Source organism: Choristoneura fumiferana, chromosome 2 (assembly GCF_025370935.1).
Source record: "Choristoneura fumiferana chromosome 2, NRCan_CFum_1, whole genome shotgun sequence".
NCBI classification, from domain to species: Eukaryota; Metazoa; Arthropoda; class Insecta; order Lepidoptera; family Tortricidae; genus Choristoneura; species Choristoneura fumiferana.
Genome location: NC_133473.1, coordinates 21,300,751 through 21,320,925, shown reverse-complemented (window position 1 = coordinate 21,320,925; position 20,175 = coordinate 21,300,751). Strand labels below are relative to the sequence as shown.

The following is a 20,175-nucleotide window of genomic DNA, read 5'->3' as shown; positions in this document are numbered from 1 at the left end:
ACAACACTGATAAAGCACTTCCATAATGTTAACTTTATTGCTTACCCAGCAGAGTTCGGAATCGTTTGGTTCTAACGCGCGTTGTGCCGTTTTGCTAGGGATGTGCAAGCAGTCAATAAAGGCGGCTTAGTGGCATCGATAACTTTGTGTTTTGCTATATTTATGCGTTCCGCTTGGCCCGGGACACCTGTTTGTTTGTGAGCTTGCCAGCAAGTGCCGATGTCATGTCGATTGCTTTAAACACACACATTGCGGCTGAAGCTGTTAGATTACGTCCATATCAGTCTGCTCGCCTAATTGTTAAAGTCATAATGTAATGTTTGTCATAATGCATTGTTTGTCAGAACTCTTTTTTCTTGAAATACATGAATTATTCAGAATTGATAAAACCAAACCCAGCGTAACGTATAGAGTTTCCCAAGATAACCATATATTTTTTTCCGAATAGTTAACGGTTTCAACGGTTACACATTATAATAAACATTACCATTAAATATGACTTTTTAAAAAGTATGTTAGTAGATACACACCCTGTTGGATTACGTTTCGTTGTTGTTTCAAGCACTTACAAACGTTATTAATGAAGGTTTGGATTTTTTGGCCTCTCCATTTGTTATTATATCATTTTGCGGGCTTAAATTTGTGCACAAGAAATCGTTTCACTTCTATGTTTTTATAGCAAAATAGACAAGCAAACCCGGTCATCTGATGGTCAGCAAATACCGTTGGTCAATGGTGCTCTGCAAAATTCACGGTAACGTCGACAATTTCCTCACATAAAATTACATTTAATATTTCATCATATTTCACCACTCATACCAGAAGACAATAATATTTCGATTTGCTAGTCGTGACGAACTAAAATGTTAATAAAACACAAATTCCAAGCAAGCAGCCGTTTTATAGAAAAAACAAAACTATCGACATAACATCCTTAATTAACGGACAGCACTACTAATATAGTCCAGCTAAAGCATAACGGCCTGGCAGGCTTTGCACCTGTGATGGGACGTAACGAGCCAGTTTTGACGCATTTCAGCTGTTTTGCTGAGGAAGTTTGCGGGTCGTTGACCTGTCACTACTGTCAGCTTAAAATAGGGTATATTATAACTTTTTAACTGCTAGCTAGGTGATATATTGTATATTTTTAGTTCGCTAACCCAAATGTTAAAAAGCAGCCCCTTCTTCCTATCGTCGATATTTAAAAAAAATCTTTCCCAACTCAGTTCGTCAAACAATGGAGAGATAATTTGAACAAATAAAAAAATGTACTTCTTTCCTGTTTGACAGCAGTAGACAATTATTTATTTTTTATTGTTTCAGGTGAGTGATTCTGAGTGATTGTGCAAGTGGCAGCGCTGATGGCATCATTTGGGTTCTAATAGCATGCAATATACTCAAGGTAAGCTTACATTTACACTGCATTAAACCAAGAAATTTCTGTAAATTAAAAATTTAAACGTACCAGTGTTCGTCACTGTCCTAGTTGCTGGCAGGGTGTCATCTATTGGACATTAGTATGTCGAGCATTGGGACATGTTTCCTATTGTACTGTTTTAACTTCAGCTATAGTTTAATCATTAACTATTGTTGATATCAAACCATACAAAATGTAAAAACAAAATTATTAGGTAGTGTTTTAAATAAATAAGAACAAAAAATCGATAGTATCGATCACTAAATTAATTAAACAAATGCCACTAAGTGCGAGTTGGATTCATTTGTATTCATTTACTTATGCGATATTTCTAAGAAAATATTTTTTTATGACAAAGACTTAACAGGTCTTTCAATTTGATGTCAATTTTAGGTTGAAACCGCCGTTTACAAAAAAAAGATCGTGACAGACAGACAGCTATAAACAACCAACTGATGCTATAAAGGTTCTTTTTTAGTACGAAATCTTATAAAATAAACCAAAACTTCAGCTTTCTTCTCTAGAGACAGTGACAAACAGGGTAGCAGGCAAAAGCACGGTGCTTGCAAATAGCATGTGCATACTACGCGTCGGCAGACGATTTGGTTGGTTACACTCGATCGGGGCGGTACATTGTCGCAATTAGAGGGAGAAGTTAGCCCTGTGAGCACTGGTAGATATTCTTCCTTGGCTTGGCAGTAAGTTTGAAGTGGGGTTTTGGCAAATACTTGCTATACGAAGAATTAAATGCACAATCAAATAAAATAACTAAAATGACTGATTGGGTTTCACTTTAAATATCCGTAGTATCCGTATCGAGAAACAGTCATGATGAAAAAAAAATTATGGAGAAATATAAATGTTACTGTTTTCTTTTATTTCATTTAGAAAATTATAAATGTTATCTTATTTGTTGTGTTTTCAGGTTTTTACGATATAACCCGGGATATTTGATAAAATTTGAGCTTTGCGGTGAAGGAAAACATCGTGAGGAAACCTGCACAAACCTGCGAAGCAATTCAATGGTGCGTGTGAAGTTCCCAATCCGCACTGAGCCCGCGTGGGAACTATAGCCCAAGCCCTCTTGTTCTGAGAGGAGGCCTGTGCCTAGCAGTGGGACGTATATAGGCTGGGATGATGATGATGATGATTTGATAAAATAAAAGAATGTAGTTAGTGCTAAAGTATTAAAGTATAAAAAAATTGAACTAGATACATAATATATAAGGGAACTATAATAACTAAACTAAAACTAGAAATAAATGTATAAAAGTATTCCCCGTGTGGCAATGCTGATACGTGCGAGGAAGCTGCCAGCTCCTTTCGGTGTCTGTAATTTTTTTGAAAGTGCTTTAAAAGAATTTAAATGATTGATTTCTACGATCAAATCAAACTGTTTTCGATTTATATCAATTCAGCTGCTAACAAGGTATTGCTTAACTTTTACTATTGGAAATCACTTTAGCAAATTGAACGACCATAAAAATAAAAATTTATAGCATTACTAGTGTTTACCCGCGACTTTGCACACGCAAATCATTAGATCCAGAAACTGAATTGAAATTTCGGGATTTTTTAAAATTCCCGTGGGAACTCCAGAAAATTTAATCGTGGTTTTCGTTGACGTTACATTAAAAAAAATCGTGACAAATTTCATGACCTTAAGCCCAGTGGTTGTTTCGAGATTTTATCCCTATTTCGTGGGAATATTGGAATAAAAAGTAATATATGATTATTCCAGATGTCCAGCTATCTACATACCAAATTCCATCCAAATCCGTCCAGCCGTTTCAGCGTGAAGGAGTAACAAACATGCTCACTCACTCACTCACTAACTTTCGCATTTTTAATATTAGCAGGATAGCATTTGACAGCTTCGCCTACCACTACCACACATTCCGGAACTATCAATGCGAATTGCAAACTGGATATTTAAGGGGTGTCTGCCAGGTGAGGGGGGGGGCGGTAATCAGCCAGCGATCACGTCCGCCCTGCGAGGGGTAAGCGAACGGAAGCAGGCCCTTTTGTTGGGTTAGTTAGGGTATAGGTATTATCTAAGTACTGAGGCCTGGCGAAATTAGTTGGAATTGAATTTGCCGGATGCGTGGTTGAATGGGACCGTAGGTTTAATCTTCAAAGATCGTTCCAGAAGGCGTGACATTTAATTATGAGAAAATGTCGTACTTATATTTAATTTGCTATGATACACGTTTAGCATATTATATGAAGAAAGAAAGAAGACATTTATTCACTAAAACAAGAAACACCCAAATACAATAAAATTTTGAGTACTGCCTTTTCGCAACGTAACGTTTGGCAACCTGATTCATTTCGCGACTTTTCATTTCGCAAACTCTAAAAACTATAAATATTTCAGGATTTATTTCAGGGCCATCGTGTAGAACCCTTTAGGTTAGGTTAGGTTAGTTTTATAAAAATCCTGAAGTATTTACAATTTCAGAAATATTATACAGTTGGGAAATGAAAAGTTGCGAAATGAAACAGGTTGCCAAACGTTATTCGCCGAAACATTAGTAAACCTAAAATTTATACAATCACACACAAATAAACCAAAAAAAAATTACATGGAAAAACACATGAAAAAAGTAACACACAAGTTTTTGTTCCCCGCAAAAGCGAAACTGTCGCTGACTCAGCATATAATGCTGAGGCGTTAAACGCCAGCATTGCTTGATATCCTAAAAATATTAAAAACATAGGTACATCTTTGTTAGGTTATAAACTTTCAGTAATAATTTACTACCACATTTGGGACTAAATCACGACCATGTTATCTCGTGGCTCAACCTAACCCACTCTTGTCCACTGCTGCCTTAAATTTGTTAGTTTTGTCGATTCTTGAATTTTCCGCCGATTTTTTTTCGCCAAATGATTAATTTCTCAACTTTTTCATGTGGCAAACGTTTTTTTAAACAGTAATTAGTGATAGGATGATTATAAAACTAACCTAATCTGTAGGGATCTACGGGATAGTCCCAAAAAAATAAATACTTAATAATTTTATCTAAACCGCTATAGTAAATCCTCAATAATGCGTTCAAAAACCATAGGTAATGACCAGCATTACGACATTCGATTTTATTATGACATTTATGTTATGGGACATCTGTACAGAAATCTGTATCGTAATGAGATTTCATACTACATAATTACAGCACGGGGGTGGGGGGGGCGCCGCGACCACGTGCAGCAGCAGGTCGTCGCACGCTCAGCGGGCGCAGCTTGTGGGGCAGACATACCTACCTAGTTCTAGTTAATGCAGGTCATTCTCAATGGTTCTTGAACACATGATAGAGGATTTAATACATGGATATAGATAAAATATTGTATGCAACTGTACGTAATTAGGCCTTAAAACTCGTGTTTTAAGGACCCCTTTTACGATACAGTTGCATAAAATACTATTATGTTTCAGAAATAATCGTTTGTCTATAAAAAGGTTGGGAAATAAATCATTTGGGAAAAATACTTTCGGCAAAAATCCAGGATCCCAGCTTTGTCATATCAAAGAGTAGGTGTAGAAATGAGCACTATTATAAAAAGGAAAATAAGTACTCGTCAAGACATGTTTAAATCGCAACAATACTGCTATTGTTAAATACTCGTAATCCTTGATTTGCAATCATTACATCGTTAAACTCATTTTACACCCACTCCCAGAAGCTTCCAAAAACGGGTGTACAAATTGTCTATTAAGTCACGGACATTAAGTTCATTCACCTGTAACCCGAGTATCACGGACCCTGTATGAATGTTTAATTTTAATCTTTGTAGACCATTTTCGTAATTGCTACACAATTTGTCACACTTTCCTCCCTAGGACAGCAATCAAGGTACGTTTTGCACCTAATAAATCAGCCCTCATGCTAATTTGGACCTTGAGGCGCAGTAGTTGGGTTGTAATCTGTGGGGGTAAGGGTGAATCGGGCCTATCTAGTGGCGCCTAATTGGTACGGCAAAATTTGAAAATTGTATTCAATATTTGATGTTTCGTGTTCGTAATAGGGTCGTTTTTTTTTTGTTTTTGTTTATATAAGTGAAACTTGTGAAACATTCTTACAAAAAATACATTTTTACTTAGACTAAGCGCTACCATTATCAAGAAGAGTTGGAAAAGGTGGTATACAGCATTGACCTATACATTTGAATTATGACAGTTTTTATTTTATATACTGACCTGACTTGCCAAAGCACATTCCAAATCCTAGGTCCTAGAGAAATGAGTTCGCAAAGAGGTTAATCATGTCATGATGTAGACAAAAAAAAACACTGATGACTTCAATTTTCTTTTTTTTATGAAGAAAATACAATGATTTATTAATAGAATAATATAAAAAGGAAGATTACAATAAATAAATTTATAAATTTTCTTTAGTTAGTTTTGTAAGAATGCCTTTTATTATAAGAAATACTTTGTGTTTTTACAGGTTATAAGAGAAAATAAATAAAGTGAAACTAACTTATTCCTTTGCGATATCTTTCAGTTTATCTCCAACCGATTGACAAGACATCAGAAAGAAGTAAAAGTAGGTAACCACAAAAAAAATCAAAGATTAATATTGTGATCCTATATGTCTGAATAGAGTTTAATCCTTACTAGGTACTAATGACACAGGTTTAGAAGAACCATTATGACCACAAAATCAACATAACGTCTCTAGAACTTTAAAATTACGCTAAACGTACGCCATAAGCCGCTATGGATAAGGCACGAGCCAGACCACTCGAGACGGTGGGGTGTGAAAAGTACCCAAACAAGTTCCAAGGATCTAGGTGCGTAAGTTTAAGCTCTAGAAAATTTTGCATTGTGAGAGGAATTCGTGGTTTTGTGGCAATTTATGCCAAGAAATAATGTGTGTGGTTAGTACGACTTCAAAGCATGCATGCATGTTTTTTTATGTGGGAGGTTTCTATATTGAGTTGCAGTATTCCACACTAAACAGAACAAGGAATGTTTTCTGATGTCGTTAGTTGAATAAATGAAGGAAAAAATTGGTTGTAACTAGAAAAAGGGCATCAGTTTAATAAGATAAAAAATTAGACTTTATGGAATAAGAAGAAAATGTCTTTAGCAAAAATTAAATGAATGCTATCGTTTCCGTTTTTAATTTTAAGTGACTATAAATGCTAACAAATTATCAAAACCAATAAGTACTTTAAGAGATCAAATCAAAACAAATATTTCTTTTGTTTCCACTTTCCTAAAAAAAAATGTACAGCTGTTTTTACAGACAATATTTTTGACATTTTATGTCGCGTTATCGTTGTTTGTAGCAAAAATTAAATGATTGAAATAGGAAAATATAGTATATTTTGAATTTTGAATTAAAATCCAGTTAGAACAACATTGTAAAACTTAATTAATTAAAACTCTTTTACACGGAAAAAGATCAGAACAAAATTGAATCTGTCATCATATTTTCTAGCCAATTTACACTAAACTGGGAAAAAAACTTATTTTAAGCCAGTGCATCGCTCTTTTAGTTGTTTATTCGAATATGATATTTAATACCCAGAAATAGATGTTTGACAGATGTCACCTGTCAAACGGAACTCTGAATATATACCTGTCGGACTGTCTGTCATGGCTCGTCTATATGTATTGAATATTTTAGGTATATGAACTGATCAGCCCAGCTTATGGTAAACTATATTAATATTAAATAGCCGTGGTTGCCTAGTGGTTTTGGCCTCTCAAGCAGAGGATCGTGAGTTCATACTCGGGCTCGCACCTCTGAGTTTTTCGAAATTCATGTACGAAATTTCATTTAAAATTTACCACGAGCTTGAAACCTGCACAAACCTGTGAAGCAATACAATGGCATGTGTGATGTTCTTAATCCGCACTGGGCCCGGGTGGGAATCTGAGAGGAGGTCTGTGCCCAGCAGTGGAACGTTTATAAGCTGGAATGATAATGATGATAAAATATTAAATGGATCCCGTTGACAAACTTCTTGATTAAAAAAAAACATACTAGTGGTTTTTAGAGTTTTGTGCCTAAAAAACAAAACGCATTACGCATCAAGTATTAAGCATCCTTAAGCCTGTCTATAAGCAGAAACTCGAGATATATAAACCAAAATTACCTACGCCTCACGTCCGAGCCAATCCGAATAAGAAAACCATTGAATTTCGAAGTATTTTCCGTATCTACCTTTAAAACAGAAGGGCGTAAGTCTCTAAGAAATTCATATGAACATGAGCTCTTGTAGATGTATATCAGGGTGAAATGCGATCCGCGCGCGACCTGGCATGATGCCAATGCCATCTCTTATCTAAAATTGAAACTTCGTGTAAAATGAGAACGTTAGATATCTAAGATACGCGCCTACCAAAAGCCTGAGAAAACGTGCCGTCCGATTAGATCGTTTTGTCTTTAATATTATCACGCTATAGGATTTTTTTTAATACAATGTATAAAGTTATCAGCTGATTTTACAAATGTAGTGGCATCTCATGCATATGGGTAGAAATAAATCATGTCACTCATATCAGTAGAAAAAGTACCGATCGCAGCGGAGGCCGCGTCTGGGCAAACGTAGTGTAGGACGCTCTCTGGCCAAGTGGAGTGACGATCTACAAAAGGCTGCTGTGTGAGAAGCTGGATGCGTCGCGCCGAAGACTAGCCGAGGACGGAGATTGCTCCGATTGATCCGTTTGATGAGAACCATCGGGTTCTCATCAGGGGAGGCCTACGTCCAGCAGTGGACTGCTAAAGGCTGATAATGATGAAGATTAAAAAATAGACGTAAGCAGAAAGTTGCATAAGCAGAATTTAAATAGTAAAATAAATAATAAATTCATTTATTTGGGGCAACTTGGCCCATACAAAAAATTCCTTACAGACTAACATACATTTTTATAATCAATAATATTTAAAACTAATTTGGTGACAAAATGGCGTGACCCCGTTGAGTCGCCGTCCCCGACGTCGCATTCATCTGCGGCATGGTGCCCCTGAACCGGAACACGACGTCTTTAGGCCAGAAGGCAGCACTCGCGATGGTCCCCATCAGCTGCCGCGGCACGCGCACCACAAATGAGCTGAAGTGCATATGGTTAAAGGAGACAGTAAACTATTTATGCAGATTATGATGATGATTATTTCCTCTAGTACCCCAGCAGAGACAGAGAGCTCAAAGTAAAGACTTCCATGCGTCACAATCCTGTGAATGTCTTCACAATCCAGCCAGTTGAAATCTTTTGAGTAGATCTCATTCTCGACCAAGGGGTAATGTAATTTGGGGTCGTCTTGACTTCCTACTACTAAATAATATATTTTATAGAATCGGGTACTTTGCAAATGTCCATATCAATAAAATATAAATAAAGATTGTTTTTTTTGGAGTCTTTTTGTATTTTTTATTTAAACTCCAAATTTTGTTACATTTACGGTCATACCGTAAAATCCACATCGAAAATTCAAACTGAAAGATAGATACACAGAAAAACCAGAACCAGCTAGTGTCGCTGCTTAAGTGACCAAATAAGAAACAAACAAGCTTGAGACATGTGGTGCATAGGAGAAATTTGTGTCTGTACTCCTGTCCAGAGGTGGTGTAGCGGTATAGCACGCAGCACGGAATGCTGAGGACCTGGGTTCGATTCGCGCTGGTCTCTTTTTCTGGTTTTTCTGTGCACCTATGTTTCAGTTTGTATTTTCGATGTGAACTATAAATATTTACTTTGCTCACCCGCGACCTTACTATAGTTATGTCTATGCAACCAATGTTTTTTCATGCAGCGCCTCCATCATCTAACTCTAACATCTAACATCTTTTAGCATGGTGAACGCTTGTGTTACTCTGAGGATGAGCTCTGGTTCAGTTCAAAACGCGTCAGTGTAAATAGTTTAGTGATGGTGGTGGAGGAGCTGAACGGAAAACAAATTTGTTGCTATTGTAAGGTCGCGGGTGATCAAAGCAATTGTTTATAGTTCAATACTACACAAAAGTAAACCCTTATTCACACTAAACAAAGTTACTCATAAGAACGTAAAGCACGTTTCACACCAGCCGGTGACGTGTATGCATTTTTTCGCGAGCACCGTGAATGGAGATGGGGACTGTGGTGTGCATGCATTATTGAGTGCCACTGAGTGACGCGACGTGGCGTGGGGTGCGATGAAACTGGCAAGTTTGCTGGAAGACAGCTTGATTTTATTTGTACATCAGTACATCAAAGTCCACAAATTTGACTTCAAAATAACTTAGTTTCATAAAGCACGTGAGATGTGTTGTATTTAGCCTTTTTTTATTCGACTGGATGGAAAACAAGCAAGTGGGTCTCCAGATGGTAAGAGATCACCACCGCCCATAAACATCTGCAACACCAGGGGTACCTCAAGTGCCAGTAATTTCACCGGCTGTCTTACTCTCCACGCCGAAACACAACAGTGCAAGCACTGCTGCTTCACGGCAGGACTAGCGAGCAAGATGGTGGTAGCAATGCGGGTGGACCTTACCTTTGGACTACATTTTTACTGCATTTTTAATAATATCGCTTTGGACATACTTCTCTTCCTATTTTCTGTCAAATTGATATATTTTGTCCGATTGAAAATGGGTGCGAAAAGATGCGATAAACGTCGTCCATCTTTATCAAGTTTACTCGTACTAATCATAGCGGCCTTGTGTGAGTCAGGACTAGCAAACCTGAGATACGAAAGAAATTAAATGGTATCTATGAGAAGTTCTCGATCTACACTAGGGTCTTATGACAACTACACGGTCCAAGCTCTCTTATTCTGAGCACCTTGTAATGAGGGCTATCGTTTTTTGTCTCACTAGATGGCGCACTGTTGCGTGAGGTTTTTAAGTATGGCTTTCAAAGTCTGTTATTACGGGCGTGAAAACAAAGTTTAGATTAAAATCATATTTAATACACCTTAAAACCGTGCCATAAAAATATCGAGCATGCCACAGTGTTGCATAGTCCCCGTTTTGATCGGAAAAAAGGGAGGACAAAGGTTTCCAAAAGATACAACTGTCTCAAAACACAGCCATTCATTGCCCCAGAACTTATATTTGCTGTAATTAATTTCAGATATTGCAAAATATTCACAAATTTATTCTAATTATAAATAAACCCGCGTAGCTCACCCAAAAACTATGAGATTTGACATTTCGGAGACCTCACGCTACACTAGCGCCTCTAGTGGCGAATTCATACGCGATAGCCCTCATTGCACAGAAAAATTAAGTGCTTTAAAAACATCCACTAACTTGTTACAGATCTGCAGTAGCTTTAGGTACTTGCCTGTTCCAACAAGCAAGCAAATAGTAGCACCTTGGTTGCAGGTGGTAGGACCTTGTGCAAGGTCCGCCCGGATTGCTACCACCATCTTACTCGCTAATCCTGCCGTAAAATAGCAGTGCTTGCACTATTGTGTTTCGGGGTGGAGAGTAAGACAGCCGGTGAAATTACTGGCACTTGAGGTATCCCATCTTAGGCCTCTAGGTTGGCAACGCATCTGCAATCCCCCGGTTGTTGCAGGTGTCTATGGGAGGTGGTAATCTCTTACCATCAGGAGACCCACTTGCTCGTTTGCCATCCAGTCGAATAAAAAAAAATAGAGTAGATTCCGGTAGCTGCCTATAATGTGAGAGTCCAAACCAAAAATCCAGATGCATTCATCTTGAAGTTACAGCAGGCGAGTAACTGTGCTCATGACCGAACCTATCGCAACGCCTGACGAAGTACCATTATTTTAAGAGCTCTATTATGTAAGTCTGCGTTTCTACCAGAGATGTGCGAGATAGCTGAGCGGTGCGAGGATGTGACAGTTCTGGTGGAAACAAAGCCTAACTTAAGGCGCACCTAATTTTATGTTTCAGTATCAACTGGACTTTCCAATTAATAAGCAAGTAGTGTAACTGCATCCTTGCGCAAGCTACTCACAGTGCCAGATGGATATCTACTCGTACTGTAAGATAAAGACCTCCATAAATCCAGACGCATTCACTTTCAAGTTTCAGTAACAACTGGCTTTTTTAATAGGCAAGAAGCAACTGGCTTTTCCAGTTGACAGCCAAGTAGTGTAACTGCGTCATCGAGCAAGCTACTCGCCGCGCCAGACGGGTAGCTACTTGTATTGTAAGAGAGAGCCGTCTGTAAATCCAGGATTCATTTTCAGAGTAATCTGGCGCTGTAAGGTTTTTTGTGTAAACATTTGAATAAAAAAGTAACGAATTTATTTTGCCACGTACGGGAAGTATGTGACTGCGTTAGTCTTGTTTTGATTGATTTTGAGGAAAGTTAATGTTTCCATTGGTAAAGGCATGGTATTACTAACTCGAATAATCCCACTTTTATTATAAATAACAAAGTTTTTAAGACTGTTTGTTACCTATTCACGTCTAAACCGCTGAACCGATTTAGATGAGATTCAGTATACCGAATAGTTTGAGTCCCGGAAAATTGCACAGTTTACACGGAATAGCGATAAACGAATACTACGCAGACAGAATCATGGGCAGGCCAGTTTTAAATAAAATTAAAAATGTTCTGTTTTTAAAATGTTCTAATTCTTAGTTTATTGGGGGTTATTAGTTTTGTTAACTATTTCTATACATAAATTCCATTGGTTTACAGTGGCACAGGGCGGACACGCCATACAAAATACGCGTTCTGGAATCTACATAGGCACGACGACGTCTGTACACGCGTCAATGTGTGCGTAAGACACACAGGGCTGACTATCGCAAAACCCTAGTACTATAGGGTATGTAGGTATGGCTTAAATGTGTAAATAAATGTAATCGTTAATCATATATTTTTATTTAAACCTACTTTAAATGTGTCTGTCTATGTATTTCAGCATTATTATTTTACATTACAATAAATATATGACTACAAACTTGAACTAATTATTCGGTACCTAATTAGTTATTTCATGTCGTATTAATCGCGATACTTTTAGAAAGCATTATTATTAAGAAAAGGAAGTAGGCAGGCAGAAAAAAACTCCTTTTCTTATCTTTGGCTGTTGACAAACACCCATACAATGCACAGTATATCACCATTTCGCAAAGTTATTGCTCCCGAACTTAGTGCCGTGCGACGGTGCGGCCGACATATATCGCGTTGCGCGCCCGACTGCTTTCCTACGGTTTTCCTACAATCTGCGCTTGAGGGGTGGGGTAACTCGAACCGGTGCGGGGCGGAGCGTGTCCATTCTGTATGCCAGTACTATTATATATTCTGTGACAGTGGCCAGGCCATACTGTCCAAGCTCTTAATCAAAATGCAAATTGCAAAACACAAAATATTTCGACCAGGAAGACCTTAAAGCACGAGCTGCCCCAACAATGGCTCAGAAAGTATTCGTGTTAAAGATTATCGCTATAATGAAGCCCAAGACCCATAAATAAAAGGCATTGTTTCAGTGACACAATAGGCCCTCATACTTAGCGGGTATGATCATATATTTACTGTGATGGTTCAAGACGGCGGTCGCTGGTGTCTATAGAACGTTGGTTATTGCGGACGTAACCGACTTAAAAAAACCGGCCACGAGCGTGTCGGACACGCCAAGAATAGGGTTCCGTAGGCATTACGAAAAAATTAAGTAATATTTTTCTAAGGATTTCGTATTTTATACGGAATCTTCCAAGTTTAGGCATATTTTACCTTAGGCTGCTATTTACTCATAAACTACTTATAATTCTCAAGAAAACTTAGGCGTTATAGTTTTCCTTGAAAGTTTGATATACTTATTACCATCCTGAATTTTTCAAGTTTTTCCACCCACCGGTTCAGATTTTGGAGGGGTGAGGGGACGCTCGATTTTAATGAATATTTGCACTTTAAAGTTGAATATTTCGCAAACAAATCACTGAATCGAAAATCGTCTTTGCAAACCCCTAATTTAAAAGACCTATCCAACAATACCCACAATATAGGGTTGGATGAAAAAAAAAAACACCCCCACTTTACGTCTATGGGAGGTACCCTAAAAAAATTTTTTTATTTTTGATTGTAGCATTTTATCGGCATAGCTTACATTTAGATTCGTTCAAAATTATAGATTTCTAGCATTGATAGTCCCTGAGCAAAGCTGCGGACGGACAGACAGACAGACATGGCGAAACTATAATGGTTCGGTTTTTGCCATTTTGGCTCCGGAACCTTAAAAAGGAGATAGTGTTTTCATTCTAATACTTTTACTGAAGGTTACTCATACCACCAGTCCGCCACTAATCACTGTATAGATCAATCAATGAATCAGCTTATCCAGCAATTTTATTTAACACTAGAGATTACCCGCGGATTCGCACGCGTAAACGATTCCTTCTGGTAGCTACAATTGAATTTCCGGGATTTCATAAAATTTCCCTGGGAATTCCCAAAATTTACATCAGTCTTCATTGAGGTTGTGTTAAGGACAACTGTCCAAAATTTTAAAACATTAAACCCAGCAGTTGAAATTTCAAGATTCATCCCTATGCCATGAGAATGTCGGGATAGAAAGTACCTAGCCTATGTATTATTTCAGACGTCTAGCTACCTACATATACCAAATGTCATGACTCTAAGCCCAGCGGTGGTTATTTCAGGACTTTATCCCTATGCCGTCGGAATATCGGGATAAAAAATATCGTATGTTCAATCCAGGCTATAAACTAACTTTTTGCCAAATTTCATCCCAATCCATCCATCTGTTTCAGCGTGAAGAAGTAACACACACTCACTCACAAACTTTCACATTTATAATATTTAGTAGGATAGGTAGGATGTCGCACAACAATTATGAAATTGTTGTGATGTTTTTTTTTTTTTATTCAACTGGATGGCAAACGAGCAAGTGGGTCTCCTGATGGTAAGAGATCACCACCGCCCATAGACACCTGCAACACCAGGGGGATTGCAGATGCGATGCCAACCTAGAGGCCTAAGATGGGATACCTCAAGTGCCAGTAATTTCACCGGCTGTCTTACTCTCCACGCCGAAACACAACAGTGCAAGCACTGCTGTTTCACGGCAGGATTAGCGAGCAAGATGGTGGTAGCAATCCGGGCGGACCTTGCACAAGGTCCTACCACCAGCAAAAAGATTTTAGAATAGGGTGGTCCCAACTTTTTCCGTGGCTGTCGTAAATGGCGACAAGGGAGCTGATGTGAGAGTGGGCAGCAGCGCTCTCTATTGCCAACTACAAACTCCAGACTCCAGCTCTGCGATGTGGAAGGCTAGCACTCACTATTTTCCCAAAAAAGTCGTCACGAATTTTCACTACTGACCCTCTTTTTAGGGTACCGGGGCCAAAATACCAAAAACGGAACCCTTATAGTTTCGTCAAGTCTGTCTGTCCGTCCGTATGTCACATGCCTGTGACTCGAAAACTACAAGATGTATATCAATGAAATTTGGAGTACAGATTTCTTGTCAAAGCCGCTATTTAGTATTGTAGTTAAATTAAAAAAAAAAAAAATTATAATCACTCCATAAATGTAACAGAAATTGTTTTTTTTTTAACTTGCCTCAACGTGTGGCACTTTTGAAAAGATAGTAAGGTTTCTCAAAAACTTTTTTGATTAAGTGAAGATTGCCGGAAATAATCGCTCCCAAAGTAGCAAAAATTGTGTCCCCCCTCTATCTTGTAAACCGTTGTCTAAAAAATATGGAAAGGTTACGCTTAATAAATACTTTCAACAAAAATTAGTTTCAACATGATCGGATATACCGTTTTTGAGTTATTGCCGAAAAACTGCGCTTCTCAACAAAAGGACGTGTGTCGGGAAGATACGCTCTTCTTCTTATAAATTTTAAGACTCTTTTAATTGTGTTATAACGCACATTTCGTAATGGCTACGGAACCCTATCTTGGGCGTGTCCAACACGCTCTTGGCCGGTTTTATTTATATGATGAAAACGAGCATTCGGGTTACCTGGTGGAAAGCAAACACGGCCGGCCAAGGATATCCATAACATAAGTAGAGCTACGGATACGTTGCTGGCCCTTTGATAAAGTAGGGTAGGCTCGTTTTTTCCAAACTTTCACCGTGCGTGGTAAAAAATCCGAAAGAAACTAACTGTAGCTATAGTGATATAGCTTTTGTGCTAGTTTTAGTCTTAGTTTTAGGTGGTACTTATGGAGCCAAAATAAACCTTTCTTTCTTTCTTTCTTTCTTTCTGTAGTAGACTGCCAGCTGTTGAGTTGGTGAGGGTTAAATATCCGATGATCACGACCACTCGCCAAGAGTGTAGCCGCTAAGAACTATTTTAATCTTAGACAGCTGTGGTATCAAAAAACCGTTAGTATCAAACCGCAAAGCGTTCAAACTATTTATGAACCAATCCAAACATTGGCCGGCATTAAAAACCACAGATAACGTAATAAAATGGATCTTCGCCGCAGCCAAATCTCGCGGTAATATCAAAACCACCGCCCTCTATGATCCAATTTGGCAACTCGTCTTAACAGTAAAGAGTAAAAACTAGAACATCAAAAGACTGGGACGTGATCGGGTGTCCATAAAAAATGTTGAAGTTAAGAATCTTTTGTTAAAATTTATGAAGAAGCGGAAAAGTCATTAATCTTTTGCCTGGAGCATTTTACTGATGCACACTAGGCTTTAAATCAACAGAAGCAGAAACTGAACAGTTTGTGTTGCGCTTGATTTCAATAAAGGTTTTGTTTTACAAATAACTGTACAAATTTACATATATACCTATTTACTTACTATAAAATGGGACGAAAAACATTGTATGTCGGGCGGTACTCAAATTCAGAACATTGACTCATTAAAGCTCTCAGATGTCGATTTCGGGCTTCTAATAGAGTCTCGTTTGTAATACCTTATTTACCGCCCTTAAGACACAGATGACCCTTCGACCAGTGTGTGTTGGCAGTGATGACTTATGGCTCTGAGACGTGGTCCTTGACTGTTGGCCTGTTGCAAAGGCTCAGAGTCACGCAACAAGCCATGGAGAGAGCTATGCTTGGAGTTTCTTTGCGCGATAGAATCCGGAATACAGAAATTCGTCACCAACATAGCTGGAAAAATTGTGTAAGTTAAAGTGGCAATGGGCGGGCCATATCGCTCGAAGAACCAGATAGCCGTTGGGGGAGAGAAGTCCCCGAGTGGCGACCACAAACCGAATGACGAAGCGTTGGCAGGCCCCTCACCCGGTGGCCTGAGGATATCGTGAGGGTTGCGGGAAAGCGGTGGATGCAAGTGGCGATTTGTCATTCATTCATTCATTGTGGCGTTATAAGGGGGAGGCCTATGTTCATCAGTGGACGTCTTCCGGCTGATGATGATGATGAAGACACAGTGTATAGTCGGAGTAAAAAAAGGTTCGTCACCTTAAGATCTCTTTTGCTTTGCTCAGTATGAGCGATAATCTGCTTTACCAATTGAGTATGACATACTGCATCAAACTGCCAACCTGCTAAACATAATCTTTTTTAAAGGTGACTATAGCAACCCTACCACTACACCTTGGCACTGACAAACACTGACAATTAAATAGAACATTATTTGATTCAAACTCTTACGACGCTGTTTATTAAAAAGGTTTGGTATTGATATGAAACTAGATATGTGTTAGAGGTGTATACTATTTTGACCCTTATTATCATGACAAGTAAGTATAATTTGATATGCCCTTGTCTACTTAGTGCTTTGGTTTCAAAACGTACTAAGAGTATATGACTGTATAAATAAAGGAATCAATTTAATAACTGAGGAAGGTTTGCCTACTACCACTGTACTGTTTGTTGTCATTTCGCAGTTCGCCGCTTGCCCGCGTTAAAACTATACGTACTAAAGCCTGCTTACCCTAGTGCCAGTGTTCGCAGTCATATCTGCTAGTGTGCCAACTCCCAGTCCACTGGCACTTGGCCTATCAGATCGGGACCATTGTAAACTGTGATAACCCACTTTTGCCTGGAAATGTTTTGTGGGTATGACGGCGGGAGATAAACGCGCCTTTGTAGATTTTAACGTTGTTTTAATTTTTTTGCGCTCATGTAGCGTAATGCTTGTTAGTAATTAGCGTAGTTAAGAGTGTGTAAAGTGAATTCATTTATTTCAAGTACAGACTCATATGCAATACAAAAAAAAATATTAAAATAAAATAATAATTACACACACTAACATACAAGTATAGTCGAGAGCAAAAAAACATACACAGCGTCAAGCATACACATTCCCAACGCCTCGGTAACGTGCATATACTTATTTATGCCCTCGACAGCACCTGATACCATTATTAAATAACTAAAATCACCACCCTTAAAAAAAAGCATGTTCTGATTTTATTTAAGACAAGTAAATTATGACAAAAATTAAAAAATAAACGACAATATCTAAATTAATGAGAATTATTGTAAATATACAGTTATTTTAAACAGGCAAGAACACGTTAAATTTGTCTCCCGTATAATATACAGTAATTTTATTATAATTTCACGTTATTAGTAATCCATAAAATATTGTTTTACAAACCGGTTCAACTTTTTGTTCACGCTGTTGTAGACCTCGTTTTTATTTGATTAATAATTATATAGCGATTTATCTAAAAATCTCAAACAATGTTTGAACTATACTCGTAATAATCAATATTTAATATATTATAAGAAAATACTTTGACATCATGACCAGGGGAAGCGTAATTTTGGTGCGGGTGACATCATTATGACGTGAAGTCACCTATGGGATGTTTTTAAAACAAAATTATAACACTGCAATGATACTAATAACTCTTTAATTTAGTGGTGATGTAAATTTAAAATACCATGTGAATAAAATATTTTACTGAGACTGAAGAAATTCGTGTAATATTTTTTTTGATGGCAATGATTTTAATAGTTCTTTGCGTAAAACTTCTGCAATTCCAAATCCCAAAACCACCCATGAAAATTGACTGCGTTCAATCTGGCATTTTCAATTATAACATTAGTAAATTAAAGTGGTCTGGATAAAAACATTGTATTTAGTATGACGTCATACGTCTGTCATCGGCACTAAAGTTACGCTCCCTGATCATAATTCAGCCTAAACCATTAGAGCCAGAGACCTACAATTTGGCAAAACTTCATTTAGTATAGGTACAGTCAAGGGCAAAGATATCGACACGGCCAAAGTTACAAAAATATGTATACACGACTTTATGCACTTAACATTAAGGCCGTGTATACATATTTTTGCAACTTTGGCCGTGTCAATATCTTTGCCCTTGGCTGTATATAATTTTTCGAAAATCCACATCTATTTCCTTCCTCGTAAAATGCCTGTAGCCGAGTTGTTTGTCTATGGCTTCTCAAGCAAAGGGTGGCGGGTTCGCGATCAGGCTCGCACCTTTGAGTTCTCACGAGTTCACGCATTCTGAGAGATGCCCTGTGCCCTACAGTGGAACGTAAAAACTAAGATGATATCATTCCTCGGGGCAAACACGTGGGGTAAACCTAATAATTTATGACTCGAATCATTTAACAGGATGTCCCAACATTACGACTCAGAATTCAAAATTCAATACTTACCATTTTCCACCCTCGCAACTAAGTCTATTGATTACAGCAGCCTCCAGGCAAAGATAAAAGCTCACACTATGTAATTTAAGCAAGTATTTCCGCGATAAGACTTCAGGCCGATAAAAGTTGGCCTATTATTTCTACCGGTATCTGTGCCTGGGGCGGTCAGTACGGTAGCGCAGCGATACCGATCTTTGTATGAATTATGTATTTAGTTGGAAAAATTGCGAATGATTTGTTTTAGTTGGAGAGATTAAAGTTGGCGCGGCGCGAGTTTGTTTTGTTTTACTAGCAAGCGTCGCGCCGCGGCCAGCCTTGTCGTCGAAAAGAAAGGAAAGAAAGCAAATACATTTATTTAACATCGGTGACCGTTATGGGGTACCCACCATGAGTATTGTATTGTAAACTCTTTTTTGTACATAAAAACACATGAAAATAACAGAACACAGAATAATAAGACATACAAAGGCGAACTTATCACTTAAAGGGATCTCTTCCAGTGTATAAGTGGCTGAATGCGCACATCTTTGCCACTTTGTAAAAAATGCCTCCTTCGTGGTAACGCACGCATACACGCACGCGCACACAGAGAGAAAGACAAGCATTGCGTCACTACTTTGAAAGATGTCGTATCTCAACTCGAAATCAATCTACAAAATGACCCTTGAAAGTTCATTAAATTCACTCAAACAATACGATACGAGCTTTTTAAAACTAACAGTTTGTAATCTAGTAGGCTCATTATCTATCACTACATTTAATTTTAACAAACAATGCTGTCTTCACCTACTGTCCAAATAACGTCATTAAAAGCCATTAACTTTTAACTAGCAGCGAAGTCGCGTGTCCCGGGTAATGAAAGGGGCACTGTCCAATTATGTAGCACTTATGCAGCTATTACAGCCTACCTGGTGCAGTTGAATCAGTTTTATTCTTTTAAGTATCTACATTATTGACAGACCATCGGACTTGATACCGGATTTGAGGCCAGTGGGAACACCGGGCCTTGATTCCACTGACCTGGTCATATTTGTGGTCGACGCCTGATTCCGCCCAAAGGTCAAACCCCAAGTGACATCAACATCATCAATATCATAATCATCATGACGATGATGTCGCTCGGGGTTTTCACCTTTGGGCGGACCCGGCCATATTCGTGGTCGGCGCCTGATTTCGCCAGAGGTAAAAACCCCGAGCGACATTCCCTCCTGTAAAGTGCTCCTTTGTTTTATGCGATAAACGCTGCGGTTAACCGCAAT

General features: G+C 38.3%; 1 protein-coding gene across 1 annotated transcript in view; it reads left to right on the top strand.

The window, feature by feature from the left end:
• Window positions 1–1,338: 1,338 nt before the first annotated feature.
• The window catches only part of Ten-m (teneurin transmembrane protein Ten-m), a 624,351-nt gene continuing 605,514 nt past the window's right edge, over window positions 1,339–20,175 (top strand). Inside the window, exon 1 of the mRNA XM_074111143.1 lies at window positions 1,339–1,402. Within this exon, the coding sequence (XP_073967244.1) occupies window positions 1,387–1,402 (16 nt within the window). The 5' untranslated portion in view covers window positions 1,339–1,386. The remainder of the gene's footprint in view (window positions 1,403–20,175) is intronic.